This window comes from Dioscorea cayenensis, chromosome 10 (assembly GCF_009730915.1).
Source record: "Dioscorea cayenensis subsp. rotundata cultivar TDr96_F1 chromosome 10, TDr96_F1_v2_PseudoChromosome.rev07_lg8_w22 25.fasta, whole genome shotgun sequence".
Classification (NCBI taxonomy): domain Eukaryota; kingdom Viridiplantae; phylum Streptophyta; class Magnoliopsida; order Dioscoreales; family Dioscoreaceae; genus Dioscorea; species Dioscorea cayenensis.
In genome coordinates, this window is record NC_052480.1 from 12,764,537 (window position 1) to 12,781,920 (window position 17,384).

Sequence of the window (17,384 nt, forward strand, 5' to 3'; positions counted from 1 at the left end):
TATCCTCCTCATTAGGACAGGTTGACAAGTTGTTGAAGTAGCTGCTATATATCCAGCTTCCGTGGTTAAGAGTGTTGTAGTTTCCTACTTTTTTTAACACAATGTAACAGCTCATGATCTAAGACTAAAAACCATCCCCTATGTGCTTTTCCGATCGTCCATTGAACCTCCCCAATCACTATTGGTGAACCTTTCCAGCTTATAGGTTTGTGAATCTGTATACATGATACCATAGTCTATTATACCAGTAAGGTACCTTAGCTCTAGTCTTGCTACTCTTATATACTCCTTGGTCGGATTGTTCATGTGCCATGAAAACTTCCCCACTAAAAAGGATATATTAGGTCTTTTGTGGGTGAGGTAAATCAATTTCCCAATCATGGTTCAATACTGCTCAATATCTATGTTGATTGTACCACTACATGCTGGAAACTATTCATTACTATTTATAAGAGTAATTGCTTTTGAGTCGAGAATGTTCTACATCTTTTAATGCAAATTGTGTGGTCCGATGCCTGCAAGGGTTTTAACTACTGGCATCACATAATACTGCGTGTTGACAAGGAAGCTCTCATTCCGCTTTGACGCCATTACTCAGGCTTCAGTTGTTTCTGTGATTTCCTAAGGAAAGGGTTTCTTTGCTCGTAAGAATTAGAGTAGGCAGTGTCGCACAAATTCTTGGCATTGGAAAAGGAAGAAGCCTTTCAAATAAGGGTACTCATCATGATGAAGCAATGTGTTACTTTTAAATTGAACCAAATACGGCGCAACTCTTCAAGATTGGTGGCAATGGATGCAGGGACTTGGTGTGAGCTAATTGTTCACATGGGCGTGTCAAACTGCTAGTATTCCCTTCATGTTTTGCCAGCTGTCAACAAATATTGAGGTTTACATCACATAATTATTGCGAAACGACATCATCATCAGTTTCCAAGAATGTTTGCTAACAGAGACATGTCATTCTATGATGTTAGTGTCAATTTTGTTTCATACAGTTGGTGAAATGGTGCTAACAGATGTATGGTTGGCAAGAATTTTGGCATTGGTTTGGAATGGTAATTGTCCTAGTGCTATATAAGCTAGGGGTTGTCCAAGTTCTCACCACATTAATTCACGACAAATGGTGGCTGTGGAGAAAAGAAGTCAACCGCCAATTCTTCCGGATCTTATCCTACCCCTTGCAGGGTTCATTGTAACAGTCCACCAAACTTGTTGTACATAACTCTTCCTGGCACGGACTCACTTACGCTTGCTAAGCATCCTGTTCTAGAGCACTTCTACTTTAGTTGACAGGGCGGCTATGGATGGTGCTACAAAATCAATTTCTGTACCTTGAGACTAGTTCCTGAATCTAATAAGAGGCTTGGAGATTGATGGTGATATACTCGACGCATGGATGCTCATTTAAAAGGATAAGCTGTTAGACAACCCATTCTGCGTTTGACGCCGTGCTTCAATCATAAGGCCAATCATTTTGTCGTCCAATTATGTTCGAGACCTATTAGACCCTACGTTTTTAGAGACTTTGGAGCCCAAGTTGGCGTCATTCTTCGATATCGAGGTCATCTTTATCTTGGTTATTAAGAGCAATTGGCATCTACTTGTGCTCCACGAGGATAGGCAAGAGTACATATATTATTCCTCCATATGGGTTGGCCAGTGTTACCATGACACAACCAAAAAAATGGTGGGTCTTGATTTGGTTTTCTATACGCTCGGCATTCTAATAACTTATGTATGCTAACACCTAAAATGATATGCAATGAAAAGCACTTGATCGATACTTAGAGGGCGTGCTCATAAGCAGGGAGGCGTCAACCTACCTAATGTGCCCAACGCTTGAATGTCAACAACAATGCCCTTGGTCTCTTAACTATTATAACCTTTATCAAGTGGTTCATGAAGAAAGGTTCTCCTGGGTGAGGAACCGATGATAAATGTGGAGGATGTGTCTGTGTGGAGACAAAGGTACGCGATCCGCATTATTAATGGACTAGCACGAACGAAGTGCAAGGAGACTATTGAATTACGTTGTTAAGGAAAAAAAATTCTAATGTAAATCAAACTTTGCATTTGCATTATTAATAAAGCAATTTTTTTTTCATTAATATTGGTTTAGAAAGTGATTGAAACCTTCTTCATACATATATTAATGTAGATCAACAACTTAAAATCAAAGATCTAGGAAAGCTACACTATTTCCTAGGAATCAAAGCCATTCAATAGGGGTAGAATCTTATTTTAACTCAAAGGAAGTTTACATTAGACTTGTTGACTGAATTCAACTGCAGTAATCTTGCTGGAGCATCTAGTCCATTGAATCCTGGCTTAAAATTGACTGTCAATATGGGTGAACCTCTTGAAGATGCTAGTCTTTATAAAAGACTAATTGGGAAACTCAATTATCTTACAAACACTGGACCAGTTTTGACTTTTGCAGTACAACATTTAAGCCAATTTATGTCAGTTCCTCATTCATCACACATGGAAGCAATAATTCATGTCCTGAAATACTTAAAGACAAATCCTAACCAAGGACTCTTGATGAATTCAGAATCTTCCTTTGGTCTTCAAGCTTATTGCGACTAGGATTGGGCAACTTGTACACAAACTAGACAATCAGTAAGTGGCTTCTATATAATGTTGGGACATTCTCCAATCTCTTGGAAATCAAAGAAGCAAGGGACAGTTTCACTTTCTTCAGCTGAAATCGAATGCAGATCTATGCGAAGGGTGTGTTCAGAGTTATCTTGGCTAACTAGATTACTTGATGAGCTTACTGTACCTTCCGTAATTCCAGTGCCTTTGAAATGTGATAGTCAAGTAGCTATTCATATTGCTCGAAATCCTGTTTTCCATGAGAGAACCAAACACATTGAACTTGATTGCCATTTTGTCAGGGAGCAATTGCAAGTAGGGCAAATCACATTGCAACATGTACCTACACAGCTTCAACTTGCAGACATCTTCACTAAGGCTTTGTCTGGTCCTCAACATCACCTATTACTTTCCAAGTTAGGGGTTACTTAGTTCTTCTCCACCCTCCAACTTGAGGGGGGTGTTGGAGATATGCTAAAGTTTTAATGAATTAATTTTATTTGATAAAAGGAGAAGAGAAGATTAAAGCATTGAAGTTAATCCAGCTGGCATGTTTGTTGCGACAACTGTCATTTAGGTACAGCTAGTGCCAGCTTAGTATCTTCTTTCATATATAACAAAGCCTTGAGCTCATTGTAAAAATTAATGAAAAACCTTGAATTCTTTGTTGAATGAAAACCAATGCTCCTTTTTCTTCCAATTCCTTCTCTACTTGATCACTTCCTTGCTCCTGCTGGAATGGAGATTGTGAAGTAGAATCCGTGAAGAATGAGCTCTGTGTTCAAGGTTTTTCTACAGAGAATTTCCTTTTGTGGCTAAACCCCAATATCTACATGATTACACACTTCATGGGAGAATATTGTTTTTTTATTTGGTTGAGCCCCAATCATTGCTAAACGTTGAGGATCAGCCACCACCCCTTCCTCTCCCCATTGTTAAAATATGAGGATAGCTTACTAACCATCATTACAACCAGTACTTTCTCCCCCACCTCACCGAAGGTTGAAGAAGACAAACTCTTTCAATCAACGAAAGCACTATAATTGTATTGTACTTCTTTCAAATTATAAAATAACAAAAGGACATGGACAAAAATATAATTTACACAAGTAATTAATGCACCTCGTCCTGTACACAATAGTTTCATTCGGAGGAATCTTTAGGTCACTCTGAAACAGAGAGGGTTATAAAGATCAATTACAATTACTATAGAAACTTTAAAATCTTTTGTTATTTTTTAATTGAGAAGAAATTTTTTATGAAACTACTAAAATAAACCATTACAATATATAAGTATAATCAAACACAATTATTATAATTAAGTGGATATAATCTTATTTATTTTGATTTGTAAATTGAGAAAACTTAAAATAATATATATATAGGAACATATATATAGGCGAAATTAGACAAAGTAAGGTAAAACTCCCTATATTTCTCACAAAAATCCCCTCTCCATGCTCCACTCTAAAAATAAATAAATAAATAAAACTGCTCCATTCAGATAGGGCCGTATCAGAAATCACGATCAACTCGAGTTTTGCCATCCTGGATGGACCCAAAGGTGTACCACTTTGCATGATAAAACGAATGCCACACTATGATATAGCAAATAAAAACTGTTGACACCTTCAAATGCAAAGTAAATGCACACATTTATGTATTTTGGTAGATTGACATGCTTGCTGCTCAGTCACATTATTATGGCCTAGCTAGTGATCTTCTTTTGCTTTTGTTTTCATTGAAACATAATAATGATTATTGCTTTCAAAAGCAGGGTGTTTAATTTAGTTTATACAATAAAAATAAACAATTAAAAAAAAAAATCCTTAAGCCTATCCGCAGCACTGAAGGCCTGCATTAAGTAACATAAAAAAAAAATCTTTAATTAATAGAAGGAATTTAGAAAGTGTTGGAACATAATATTAGCAATTTCTTTTTAAATAATGTTTTCAACAGTTTCCTTGCTACATATCTAAATTTTTAATTAAGTTCATCTTTATTTATTAATGTTCACAACTAACGGATATCCAACAGTTGGTGGGTAAAATAAGCTCATATAAATAACTTTATCTTTAACAATTTCAACATGAAGATGCACATCATCACACTTAAGTGACTCAACACAAGTAATACCTATAGGCAAACAAACATCAAGAGAACTCCCTAGACTTCAGAGAGACAACAAACAACTGCATGCAAACCAAAAAGAAGTCCATTGGGCAACTACTACAATTCACCTGATCAGGTTCATGAAAACCTCAAGGAAGTGCACTGGACAGGAGCATCACCACGAGAGGGCATTGCAAGCTCCAAGTGTCCCAGAGACAGAGACGGCAAAGAGAATAAATCTGAAGGTCCTGCATCCCAGCTATTCATGGATGCTCCTGTGCCATCAGACCCACCCCATCCTACATGAGCCACATGTTGCACATTTGTAGGGAACCCAATCTCCATCTCCACCTCCCCATCTCCTTCTCTGTAGATAAACAACTGAGGTAAGCTCTTGATGCTCTTTTTCAGCCTCTGGAGCCCTGCAGAGATGTTCGGTGCAAATGTGCTATCCCCTGTACCATCATCTTTTTTCAAGAACAATATTAGTTTTGCCTTATTATTGTTTGTTTTATCTGAATGCCCATTTGCATACATGATAATATATATATATATATATATATATATATGTTATGAAGATTATAGCCAGAAGATTAAAGAGAATTGATGTTATTACTTGTAGGCAGTGGTGGTGGTGGTGGTGGGGGTGGTGGTGGAACTGGAACTGTGTTGAATTTTTTCGGTTGGTTTCGGACCACAGATATGCTTGACTGTGAAACGCAGCCCGCAGCAAAAGGAAGAGTGACCAGCCTCTCCATTAAGTCCTTCATGGCTCATGAGCGTGAACGAAAGACGGTTTGCATAAAACAAAAGATATAAGGAGGTGAGAAAGATGAGAGGGTGGTTGTGAAGTTATATGATTATTGATGGGATGTGAAGTTTTGGGTTATATATTATTAGTTGATGTTTGTCTTTGTTAGCAAGTATGCATGATTTTTCCTTGCAGAGAGGGAGATGTCAAAGTTTGTAAAGTGAGTAGGGTGCATGGATGGTTGAGTTGGGTTGGGTGGTTTGGTTGGTACTTGTCTTTCCCCGGTTGTTATTTTAATGTGGGTAAAAACAATTAGAGGTGGTCCAATGGTATATGATTATGGGTTTCTGTGGGGTTGATATGAAAGTAAAAGAGTCCTGCCTAGAATATCACATGTCAGTTATACCAACAGCTATAGAATATTGGCCTCAAGCCGAAGGAGATAAACATACTGCTTCCTTTAGGTACATTGATTACAAAGCATCAACCAGTGGAGTCCAGATTCGTGATGACGATGAAGAAGAAGGTGATGCTACATGCATAATGTTCACTGATGATTATATTGAACAATGGACCAGAGAGGAAATGGACTAACTCCAATTAGAAATCTGATGAACAAGAAGAAAACAAAAGTGACTTTCTATGGTTAAACTCTGCTGCTATCCATCATCTGAATTTCTTAACCTAGGCCTTACCTAACATGAAGATAGGTTTGTAACTTTCTGTCACAGTTTTCCACCTTGCCATATATCAATTTGATTTATAACATTGCTTGTTAGGTGAGAAATCAATTGAGTCTAAACATCAAAGCTAACAAGTAATGAAATTACATTTGCTAGCTTTTGTGTGTAGATTAGGAATTTTTTTTTTTTTTTTTTATTCTCCTTTATTCTTAACAAAGGATTGATGATCGATATAATTACCCTGCAGTGCGAAATGAGCACAATTTGTATGAAGATGAACACTAGATTATGTATGGGTCCTCAAGAATTTAGGATAACATTTCCTTATTTTCAAATGCGGGGAAGACCTTATAAGAAATAAAATTGAGATGATTAATATCATCATAAATATGAGATTAGCATTCCAACACATTCTCATGTTTTTTATATTTTTCAAATATAAAACAATAACTTGTAGGGTTGTATAAGTACTTTGAATTTTTAGCTGGATTTGTAAAAATTAATTATTTAACGCCAATGCTCAAGAAAACCTCTGAAATAATCAATATTTAGATCAGGATGCATGGCAAAAAAAGAGGAAAAGAAATTAGAAGATCTGCTACAGTAGGGTAGAGAACAAGAAGCGACTATATCTTCTGAAACAATTTTGTTTCCTTGAGCCTGACTTTAGTACATTTTACAGTAAAATTTAGCCTAACATACAGATTTGACTTGATTTAATCTCTTATCATAAAATGAGGATGAATAACTGCTGCAACAAAAGAGAATAACAAAAATGGGAAGAACAAGAACCAAGGAGTGGAAAACAAATAGATCAGGAGATACAATTACAAGGGAGGATAGAAGTATGATGACACAGAAAATCCAAGAAACAGCAGGCCCCCGATGGTTGCGACAGTGCCCTGTGAGATTTTGGATGCTAACATGCTTCCCCCGACAACAGCTATTGACGTGCATATTGTGTGTCCTAGTGTTGCCCCCACAGCCACTCCTACGGCATTCTTGTGTGTTGCTAGCTGTGTGATAACGTTAATGTCAGTGTAGACTACCACAGAACTAAGAACGGTAACACTAACCTAAATATGCCAACTGCAACCATAATAGAAGGAAATACAACCAGATATATAGTACAGCCTCAGGTTCTAGTTAGGCCTAAGGTTACGTTGCTTTGAAGAAAATACCAAATGAAAGTAAAAAGAAAAAAAAAATGCATCTGAAAATAAATAGGAACTTCCAGTGTGGCCCACAAACAATATGTAGATTAAAGAGTATCTCAAGGTCCTTTCTTGAAGAGATTAGATTCTACCAAAATATTTTTTGTTGATGAACGGCCATCTGTGATTATTTGGTATGTTCAACCACATATGTCCATCTCAAATCTATATTTCTTTCCTTTAATTACAAGCAATAAACTTAAGACAATTTGACATGAGCAAGCACAGCAATCAATGAAACCGATGTCCATGAAGTTCAAAATTTTCGACAAAAATCAATCTAGGTAGCAAGTTATTACTTAAAGAATTGGCCCACTAGGCATACTATGAAGACCATTTCAAACTCTCACAGCAAAAAAAATTACGAGTACCAGTGTGGGAACCAATCTACATAAAAAACCTAGCCCAGTGCCACAATTTAAATTGTGAAACAAGGGTCACCATATTAACTTAGGGTGATAGAAGAGTAACCAACAGAATAAGACATTCAACGAAGCAACAATAACAATAGTTTTTAATTTTTTTATCAAAAAACAATAAACTCATGGGAATTAAGTTCAGTAAGAATGACAGTTTACCGCAATTGTTGCTATCTGGCTACGATCACCCCATTCTGCTAGAAAAGTCAATATAAATGACTGCATTTCCACCAAAAGAAAATGTAAGATAACAAAATCTCATAAATTAGCTTGAAGTTTTTAACCGTAACTACTGTTTTAAAGTAGTTACTCCTGACATGAAACATGCTCTGGGCACTCAAGACATGACAAGCACTAAACTAAACTCATAGGATAAGAAAGGAACAAAATATTAAGAAAGCTCTCATTCATCCATCTCCTTGCATATAAAACAAGGAGAAAAAATATCTCAAATTCACCTCCAAGAAAATTGGTGTGCAAAATCTTGAAAATACACGTCGAAATGTTGTTTTCCCTTGGCCTGCCTCCAGTTTTTCTTCTACCTGAGAGAATCCAGTCCATAATAGATTGTATCAGAAAAACTTGATGAAGCATACACCTAATTGCTAGGATATTGCAAGCAGTACAGTTAAACAGATGGCAAAGAAGAAAATAACTCGGTTTAGGTCTTAGTTAAAATAATACAAGGAAGAAACTAAAAGGATGATATTCACACAGCACCAATGTCTGTTGAAAGGCATTTTCAGTTTCTGTTTCTTATACATTGATCCTAGCAAAATCAACTTAGAGAGCCACATACAAGAATTTGAATTCCTCATCTCCAGAACATGGTGGTTGGGTGCATATCACTAGCAAAACATGGTCACGCATAAAATTCATGTAGTCTCTTTTTTCTTCATTCCGATTTGAGACTCAGATTGACTTTATATAGAATCAACCAATCTATGGCCATTACAATTTACACCATGCCAACTTTTCACTTTAGAATGAAAAAAAAACTCTACATTAAGAGTAGATGGTTAGACCATAAATGTACTTAGATTATTTATGAGTAACATATGTTGTTAACATCATAACTAGACTGTGTAAGAATCACAATCAAAATAAGAGCTTAAACTAGAACAAGCAATTATAATTTCTTTATCAGCCCATAACTTTTGGAATTGGTGGTTGCCTAAGCTTTTCTGATAGAAATTATGATGCATTGGCTTATGAATACTAAGCAATATGTTTGAACATATAAAGTGAAAAACAAACTCCAAACAAAATGAAAAATATATATATATATATATATATATATATAATTCATGATGCTAAGATAAGCTGCATTTTGTAAATCGTAAAGTAAAATAAAAAATTAAAATACAAAACGAATATTTGGTTGAGGAATAAGAGTGTGGATTTAATTGCATTTTGTCAAATATTGGTTCGGAGAGAATTTTTGTTTGAGTTGATGAAAGTTTGATTTAATTAATAATGACAAAAGTAAAACATTTTAGGATTAAAAATTTACTTTTCCAAATAATAATGAGTGTTTATAAATATTAATATTTTTAAAGTTAATTATCAAATAAATTTATTTAAATAATTAAATCTCCATAAAAATATGTTTATAAGAATTATAATACGTTCAGTTAAGGAAGAGTATTTATCCCCAACCAAACAAGGTAAAAAAAGGTATAAAGATAGTTACAAATAACTCACAGGAATACATATTGAACAAAATCAGAAAGAATACTAAAAATTAGCTAGAAACAGCAAATGTAACCTAATAAATTATAAAGTAAAGAAACACTTGCCTCTTCCATTTCCTTCTTTTGGGATGCCTTTGAATCAGACCTCCAAGCAATGTAGAGCAACCGTAACCCAAAGAATGCATATAGTACTGAAGTAAAAGCGACAAAAAAAGATCTTGAGAGAGAGAGAGAGAGCGCGCGCGCGAGCGAGCGAGATGCAAACTAAAAGAGTTATGCTGAATAGAAAATGGAACATACCTCACATTAGTTTCCTTTGAGTTCATCAAAGAAAACGATTGCAAGAAATAGGCATTAGCAATAGTTCTTAAGGGTATAGTTACTAGGCTGAATTCATTAGTTTCATTCAGGCCAGGTAACCTTGATGATGAAATAGAATAGCAACTCACTTTTTGATAGTTAATAAACATCAACATTCTAGTGCTCCAACCAGTGTTGTTAAGGCGTGCGCCTAGGCGCACCTAGGCCCCCAGGCGCAGCGCTAAACCTCTTTAGCGCCTCTAAGGGTCTAAGGCAAGGCGTCTTAAGTCAGGCGAGGCTTTTTTGCGCCTTTTTTTAAGCCAAAGGCACAAAAAGACATGCCTGATTGAAAAAACTGTTAGTTTTCTATTGTTTAAAAGATCCACAATTTACTAGGCATTGGTAATTGAAAAGTTTCTAAGTCTATTAAAAGAATAGAATCTAATAACTATACAATAAATATTTCACTATTTTATACAGATCCTCATAAATGGCTATGATTCTAAACAAGGAAAACAAGATGAAAACATGAATTTAGTGTTTGACATTAATGATGATGATTATTAGCTGCTTATGATTTTAAGAATAGAATTTTGACTTTAAGATAAGGCAAGTTTGTTAATATTAGAGTTTAAGGCTTTAAGATTTCTATTTGTCTATGACTCTATCATATACGCAATATATATTTTTTATTTTTTATGTGTGTGTGCCTTACTTCGATCAAGCGCTCGTTTTTTTTGCAACTTGCGCCTCGGGTGCGCCTTGCGCTCTGAACAACATTGGCTCCTACTATCACCATACGGTGTGAGTAGAATAACATGCAGGTTAACTCATCAATATACTTACATATGGAAGACCCATAACTAATGCCCTTCTATCTAGGATATGGATCACCAAAACTAAAAAAAGGCAATTATTATATTAGACACTTTAGACAGCCTCAATGAACCTAAATGCCAGGTGAGCCTGGAACAGGGGGAAAAAGGAAAAAATGATGGCCAGTGAGTGTTATGTTGCATGAAATACAATATGTTGTGAGAAAAAAATCAAGCAATATTAACGGGTGGTGACTACTTTTCAGTTCAAACTATATAAATCCTAAAGCAAAAGGAATTTGACAGTTAAAGTTTTAAAAGTGAGGCTGATATTACGATAAGCTTTTCAAACCACATAATACATTTCCATGCCACTATCAATAAGATGCCACCATAGCAGCACTATCAATTAGTAGATCATCCATATATGTAATACACGTTAGCAAAAAGCAGCATTTTATTTCTTTCCCCTTTTTTTAGCATTTTGTGTTGACAAAGATCACTGTACCTGTAGCAGCACTGTTAGTGTGCTTTCTCGAAATCAAGTTAGGCACAATCCTTCCAAGTCCAGTTGACAATACCTAAACACAAAGAAGTTATAGATTAATAAAGCAAAGATAAGACAACCTAAAAATCAATCACAAGAGTGGGGTAAAATTTTCATGTGATCACCGTGTTATGGCTGATTTTCATTTTGGTCATTGTATTTCAATTTGTATCTTTTTAGTCATTAGATATTGATTTGGTTTCACCAGGAGGTCACCCAAAAATGATGTGGCACCCAAAAATGCTACGTCGCTTACCTCCAACTGAGATGAGAGAAAATATTAAAATAAAGTGACGTGGTATTTTCGGCTGCCACGTCATATAAAATTAACCAGAAACCCCCAAATGACTTCCCAGTGAAAACAAATCAATATCTAGTGATTAAAAAAATACAAAATGAAACACAATGACCAAAATGAAAATCAGTCATAACACGGTGACCACATGAAAAATTTACCCAACAAGAGTGAAAAGTACATCATTCAGATGACACGGAAAAGAAAGGGCATAAGAAAATAAATGAAGTCAACTACAAAAAATTTGAAAAAAATACAGAAAAGCACTTTATAGGTCCAAGATGAAAATGATATACTGTCATTATGATAAGAGCAGAAAGGGCTCCTGAGAGGACAATTGACTTGGGATGGCGCATAGCCATAAGAGCAGCAATTATAAATGTCTCATCTCCAATCTGAAAACAGAAACCCAATAAATTTAACCATAAGAAATAAGCAACTCTAGAATAAAATTTAACTACCATGAGTAAATAAAGCAAGGCAATGGCAAACAAACCTTGCTAGCAATGATCATAGTAAATAAAACAAGACAATGGCAAAACGAACCTCACTAACAATGATCATGGACAAACTAGCAAAGAAGGCATCAAAGAGCCCTAATTCAGATCCCTCGATGGGAAACCCAATATCCTCACCACCAGAAGCACTTTTCTGGATGGCATGCAGAAACATCTGTACGAACAATTGAATAAAAAATTTAAGAAAACTCAACTAGAAGATTGAAAATTTGACTGAAAATTAAAAATTCCACGCACTCTGTTTTTCCGATCCAAGGATCTCACCGACTCTTCTGACGAGTTTTCGGTGCTATCTTCGATACTCAATTTCTTCACTCCCACACACAAAAAGCAAAATACTCAATCAGGGCTTTGATCCAATAATTCGATTTATAAAAAAAAAATTCACCAAAATCCCAAATCTAATCAGAAACAAAAGTACCTGAGCTGAAACCAAGACTGGTCCAAAGAGAAGGACTATAAGAACAAGAGCGATTGAAGCCATCGCAAACCTAGGGTTTCCGAAGCTTGAACCCATGAAGATTAGAGAAGAAAAGCTTCAGATCCAGAACAATCAAGCGATGGATTAGGGATTCGAGCGGTGTTGAAAAGAAATCGGAGGAATTGTGGAGGAGATCTCGAGGTGTCTATATGGAGGTGAAGGAGGAGCTCGCGAGCTTGCGAGCAGGACCCCGGAATGGCGCCGGTGGCTGGTGCCAGCTTTTAAAACGCGTGACATTAGCCTATAGTAGATGAATTTACTAAAATGCCCTTCTCTTGGTTGAGTAATCACCAGCGTGGCACCATTTATGGCGGCCGACTTGAATGCGGAATTTGCAATTACACCCCTTAATCTATTTTTTTCTTGATTTGAAAATTAATCATATGGCCTCGAAATTAAATATATATATATATATACTTACTCTTAATGCTATCCCCTAAAAATCTTTCTTTCCAATTGATTCTTGATAGGACATTTGGCTATTATTTATTGGTTGGATTTATTGATTGGATGTTGACATGTTCCAACCTGCGAGTGAGCATAAGTGCTGGACATTTGGCCAATTTCCACTGGTTCAACATAATCAACAGCCTGATTTTCTCCCCTTTGTAATCTATGGTTAGATCTCTCTTCCTTTGTTTTTCAAACTCCCTTCCTTTGTTTTCAAACCCTAGCCGCCAGTCCAATGAGGGATCAAAATTTAACTCTTTGCTTCTCAAATGCCTCAGTCGCACAGTCGATCCCTTCTTAAGGGTCACTTTCCTCGCCGCCGCTGCCGCCTGCCCATTACCTATCCCACCCTTCCTGGCCTTATCCGTCATCTCTCTCTCTCTCTCTCTCTCAAACTCTATTGAGATCTGGAACTCGGAGAGGTTTTACGAGTGGATCGTGAAAAGGGGAAAAAGATGAGATCACGATCACTTCCCTCGCCGCCGCCTGGCAAGCACCTGCCACAACCTTCCTAGCCTCATCCGCCATCTCTGTATCTTTCTCTCTCTCTCAAACTCCGTTGAGATTTGGAACTCAGAGAGTGAGGTGAGATATGACATCGCAATGATTAGTATGGCGGGAGGTCTGCGATTCAGCTTACGAAGATGGAGGCTGGAGGTGCCGGCTGACGTGCCTGGTGGTTACTCTTAACCACCAGGCTTTCAGAGAGCGATTACTCTTATTCGAAGAGGGGTGTGTACTTAAACATATTTGGTATGTTGTTATTGTCCCTCTTTTAAAGCTATTTTTTTGTATTTATTTTTCGATCTGATTCTCATATTTTTAGCTTTTCCCATGTATTGAGGAATAAACAGCTTGATAATGTGATGCATAATCTTGCATGCATGAACACTAGATTAAGAAGGCTTAATTTCGCCACTGTCTTATGGGACAATTAGAAGCTAAAGAAAAAGACTTCATTTCCCATGTACTAGTTTCTGATTATGTGCTTTGTTTGTGTGGATTATTGTAATGAATATGTGATTACAGTATTATTTTTTTTAAAATAATCCTATTTGTGCCGACGTTTGGATTGATTTAAAAATTAGTGAGTTTGTTATCCTTTAACTGATTTGTTTGTTTGATTTTCATCTTTGGTTTTCCGGGTTGTAGTTTTTTTTTAAAAGGGTCATTGTACTGAATGCTAATGTTTAGTTTGTATAAACAAGTGTAAAACTACTGCATGCTCTAGCGTACTTTTATAAGGGTTTTGGTATTTGTTCTGAAAGTTGATTGCACACTACTTACGTGGCCTCCTCCCTCCTGTTGTGGTTATTGGGAGGTTTTTAATTAAAAGCAAAACAATGTTTGTGGTTAAAAGGAGTTAAAAGATATATAACTCTAAGATATCAAATTAATCATCAAGCAGAATCATTAATAGAAGTAAAATTTAAATCAAAAGAAAAAGATGAAAATGGAAAATCCATATGGAAACCAACAAAAATAAAATATAAAGAATTCCATCAAGATGAATATTTAAAAGAACAAAAATAGACTATGGAATTATAGATCAAGATTAAAAAAATGAATATGATTCTATAAATATTTGTTATGATTTAAATAAAAATGAATAAACAAACTTACAATCTAGATATAAATCCAAAAATATCTATTAGAACAATACAATCAAATTGAAAAATTTTTGAAAAAAATGTGAACATAAATTTGAACCATTTAAGATAAATTATAAAAACAAAATGTGATAAATGTTATAAATTCCATATAACAAAAAAATAGAGTAACATGTTTAAAAATGTGAACTATCATTATGTAGGAAATGTGTATTAGATTTATGTGGTTTTTAGTTTTGAAGAACAAAAAAATAGAAAAAAACCAAATAATAAAAATTAGATAAGATAAAAGAAATAATTGAGCAATTATTAAAAAAAGAATTAAAACTCTTGAAGAGGAAATAGAAGATTTAAAAGAACAATTAAAAAAATAAGAAAAGAACAAAAATAAAGGAAAAAAAGCATAATTATTCAAGAACAAGAGGAAGAAAATACTTCCGATGATTAAAAATAAATAATATTAAAGAAATAATAAGCATTCCATGTTTACAACAAGAATTTAATCTCGGATGTCTCCCTCGATATAGGTCTCATAAATCTTTAATATTCTTAGAAATGTAAACAACACATATAATTGGAATAATACCCCATAGTTTGTCCATTCGCATTAGAGAAAAACTCGTGATCGCAAAGCCAGCAGGTTCATTTGCGTTTTCTTTAATTGTGGGAACTATGTAACCAAGTCCCAAAAAGAAATAAACAGACAAAGGTTTGTTCATCTGAATAAAAAGAGCTGTGGCTACAAAAACAGTAGGTCCATACGTGTCTCTTTTTATGGTGAAAACCTGGCTATCTTTATAACCCAATACATGCTAAAAGCATGAAAGATCATATCTCTAACACATGCAAAAGCATGAAAATTTATTTAACTGACAAGCTTATTTTTTGCAGATATGGCAAGAAAAAATTTCTACAATCAACCTTCTTCCCTTGAACCTCAATTGAATCTCCCAATCTTTCCTTTGAACTCTACTCTAAAATTCAGAACACAAGCAAACCTCAATCTTCCTCAACAAATTATTCTTGACAATCTTTGGGCCAATAAACATGACTCAAAAACTCTTATCTCTTTATTTCATTCCCTAGCAAAATATTTTCATCAGACAAATGAGAAAACCCAAACTCCACCTCATCTGCCCTTACCAGAATCATCAAATATAAAGTTTTCTTTAAAACCTCAAACACTTGACTACATGGTAGAACAAGAAAAGAAAATTAAAATATTAGAAGCTGAAATATCCAACAAAAATGAAGAAATTATTCTGATCAAAGCCCAACTCCAACAAATTACAAAAGAAGCTGAAGAAATGAAGACAGTTCTTATTAAAGAAAGAAAACAAAGAACAAAAAAATTCGAACTGTTCCCAGAACCCATAGCAGAAGTAAAACATCTTATTTTCAAAAAATTAATGGCAACTCAATATAACCAGTTCATCTCTGAACAAGAAATACTGAGGCTACTTGCAAAAGAAGAAATTCTCCCGGCAGGATTTGCAATAGCAGGAAATGTTCTTAGAGAACTAGCTCACAAGGATTCTGGATGCCAATGTGAAGAAGGATTCACTGCAGTCAAATGCTCCTTAGACATGTCCCAATGGCATGATCAAGAAATCAATCGTGTTCAGATAAAAGCTATCAACCTCTTTAAACATGGATACCTGTGCAGAACAATGCTTACAAGTCCAGAGCAAGCAAGTTTCTTAAATGAATACTGGCAGCTGATACATCTTCTACCCAAATTCTTCAAAGCTCTTGGATCACATATTGACGGGTATGTCAATTTAGAACTAAACTCAATCCCCCTTGCTATGATGAAGGTTATCCTGATGAAGCACGATATCATATCAAGATTACTCTCCTTCGCCATCATAAACCTGAGCAAGAAAGGATAAATCATGTTCGACTAGAAGACATGATCATTCCAGGAGATATCAAAAGACAGATGAAGCTATGACGAGCATGTGCAATCTCCACTGATTGGAAGAGAACTTGCCCCACAATTGCTGACAATCAAAGAAGCCAAATGGTGCTGGAAACAAAGATCATGAAGGTATATGTCGACCAGTACATGTTCCCTATGTAATGTCCTTTTCCAAGTCTTATCTCACAGATGCCAGCCACCGAATCTCACATGAAGCAAGTCTGTTCATGGGCAAGAGAATATCGTTTTGGGGATTATTCAAGACTAAGCATTCCTGCAGATATATTAATGATACCAAGTCCAGCTGACTCTCCCGAAGGATTAGAAGACATTGCTGAAGAAAACATAGCCAACATGATGGAAGGCTAGGAAATCTCCACTAAGTCGGTCTCCAACATCTTTTGGTGGACTGAAGCAGAGTTGTTTATTTTTATTATGTAAAAGAGTCGGTGTTTGTTTTTTTAGTGTGTAAAATAGGTTTATAACTGTAGCAACAATAGTTTTACTGTTGAAGAGCATGCTTATAATTAATGGGTTTGGTAAGTGTCATGTTAGCTACATGACAGTTAGGTATGTGTCTTGTAAGATATAGCTAAGTTTGGTATGTGTCTTGTTAGCTATAGTTAGACTTGGAGCCTATATAAGGCTCCCTTGGGTTGTAAGGAAGATATACTTAGCCACACATCCTTAGAGACTCATACTTAGAGATCTCATCCCTTCCCTTGTATCCACCACCCAAATCTAATGCAATAAAAAAGTCCTTATTTGTTCATACATCTCTCTCTCTCTCTTTAATTTTTATGCTTATGCATCCTTCTCTCTAACTCTCTCTAAGCTTCCACCCTAACCGTTACTTCACCCCGGATGAACCCCGGAGTAAGTTGAACGGCATCCCCAACGTTCACACCTCAAGAGCAGAGGCTCATGCGCGTGTGATCTAGATATCTTACAATGAAAAATAAAAAGAATATCGATG

At 35.6% G+C, this 17,384-nt stretch overlaps 2 protein-coding genes across 2 annotated transcripts; both read right to left on the reverse strand.

The window, feature by feature from the left end:
- Positions 1 to 4,635: 4,635 nt before the first annotated feature.
- LOC120270678 (CRIB domain-containing protein RIC4-like) lies at positions 4,636 to 5,593 on the reverse strand. Its single transcript, XM_039277747.1, has 2 exons — positions 5,327 to 5,593; positions 4,636 to 5,177 (listed from the first exon to the last, which is right to left on the reverse strand). Exons 1-2 carry the CDS (start codon positions 5,478 to 5,480, stop codon positions 4,849 to 4,851), a joined length of 483 nt encoding a protein of 160 aa, XP_039133681.1. The 5' UTR covers positions 5,481 to 5,593; the 3' UTR covers positions 4,636 to 4,848.
- A 1,182-nt stretch (positions 5,594 to 6,775) lies between these two features.
- LOC120270452 (GDT1-like protein 4) lies at positions 6,776 to 12,622 on the reverse strand. The gene is made up of 9 exons (XM_039277458.1): positions 12,368 to 12,622; positions 12,184 to 12,255; positions 11,975 to 12,100; positions 11,725 to 11,823; positions 11,095 to 11,167; positions 9,577 to 9,662; positions 8,236 to 8,319; positions 7,937 to 7,996; positions 6,776 to 7,160 (listed from the first exon to the last, which is right to left on the reverse strand). The coding sequence occupies exons 1-9, from the start codon at positions 12,461 to 12,463 to the stop codon at positions 6,972 to 6,974; spliced, it is 885 nt and encodes a 294-aa protein (XP_039133392.1). The 5' UTR covers positions 12,464 to 12,622; the 3' UTR covers positions 6,776 to 6,971.
- Positions 12,623 to 17,384: the final 4,762 nt, after the last annotated feature.

Bases quoted from the DNA above. Each gene is read 5' to 3' on its own strand.
- LOC120270678 (XM_039277747.1), bottom strand. From the start codon at position 5,480: ATGAAGGACTTAATGGAGAGGCTGGTCACTCTTCCTTTTGCTGCGGGC. The intron at 5,178-5,326 runs GTAATAACATCA...TCTTGAAAAAAG, and splicing joins ACCACCACCACTGCCTACAA to ATGATGGTACAGGGGATAGC.
- LOC120270452 (XM_039277458.1), bottom strand. From the start codon at position 12,463: ATGGGTTCAAGCTTCGGAAACCCTAGGTTTGCGATGGCTTCAATCGCT. The intron at 11,824-11,974 runs GTTCGTTTTGCC...TTCTGTTTTCAG, and splicing joins CCATGATCATTGTTAGTGAG to ATTGGAGATGAGACATTTAT. The intron at 8,320-9,576 runs GCAAGTGTTTCT...GGATTCTCTCAG, and splicing joins AAAAGAAGGAAATGGAAGAG to GTAGAAGAAAAACTGGAGGC.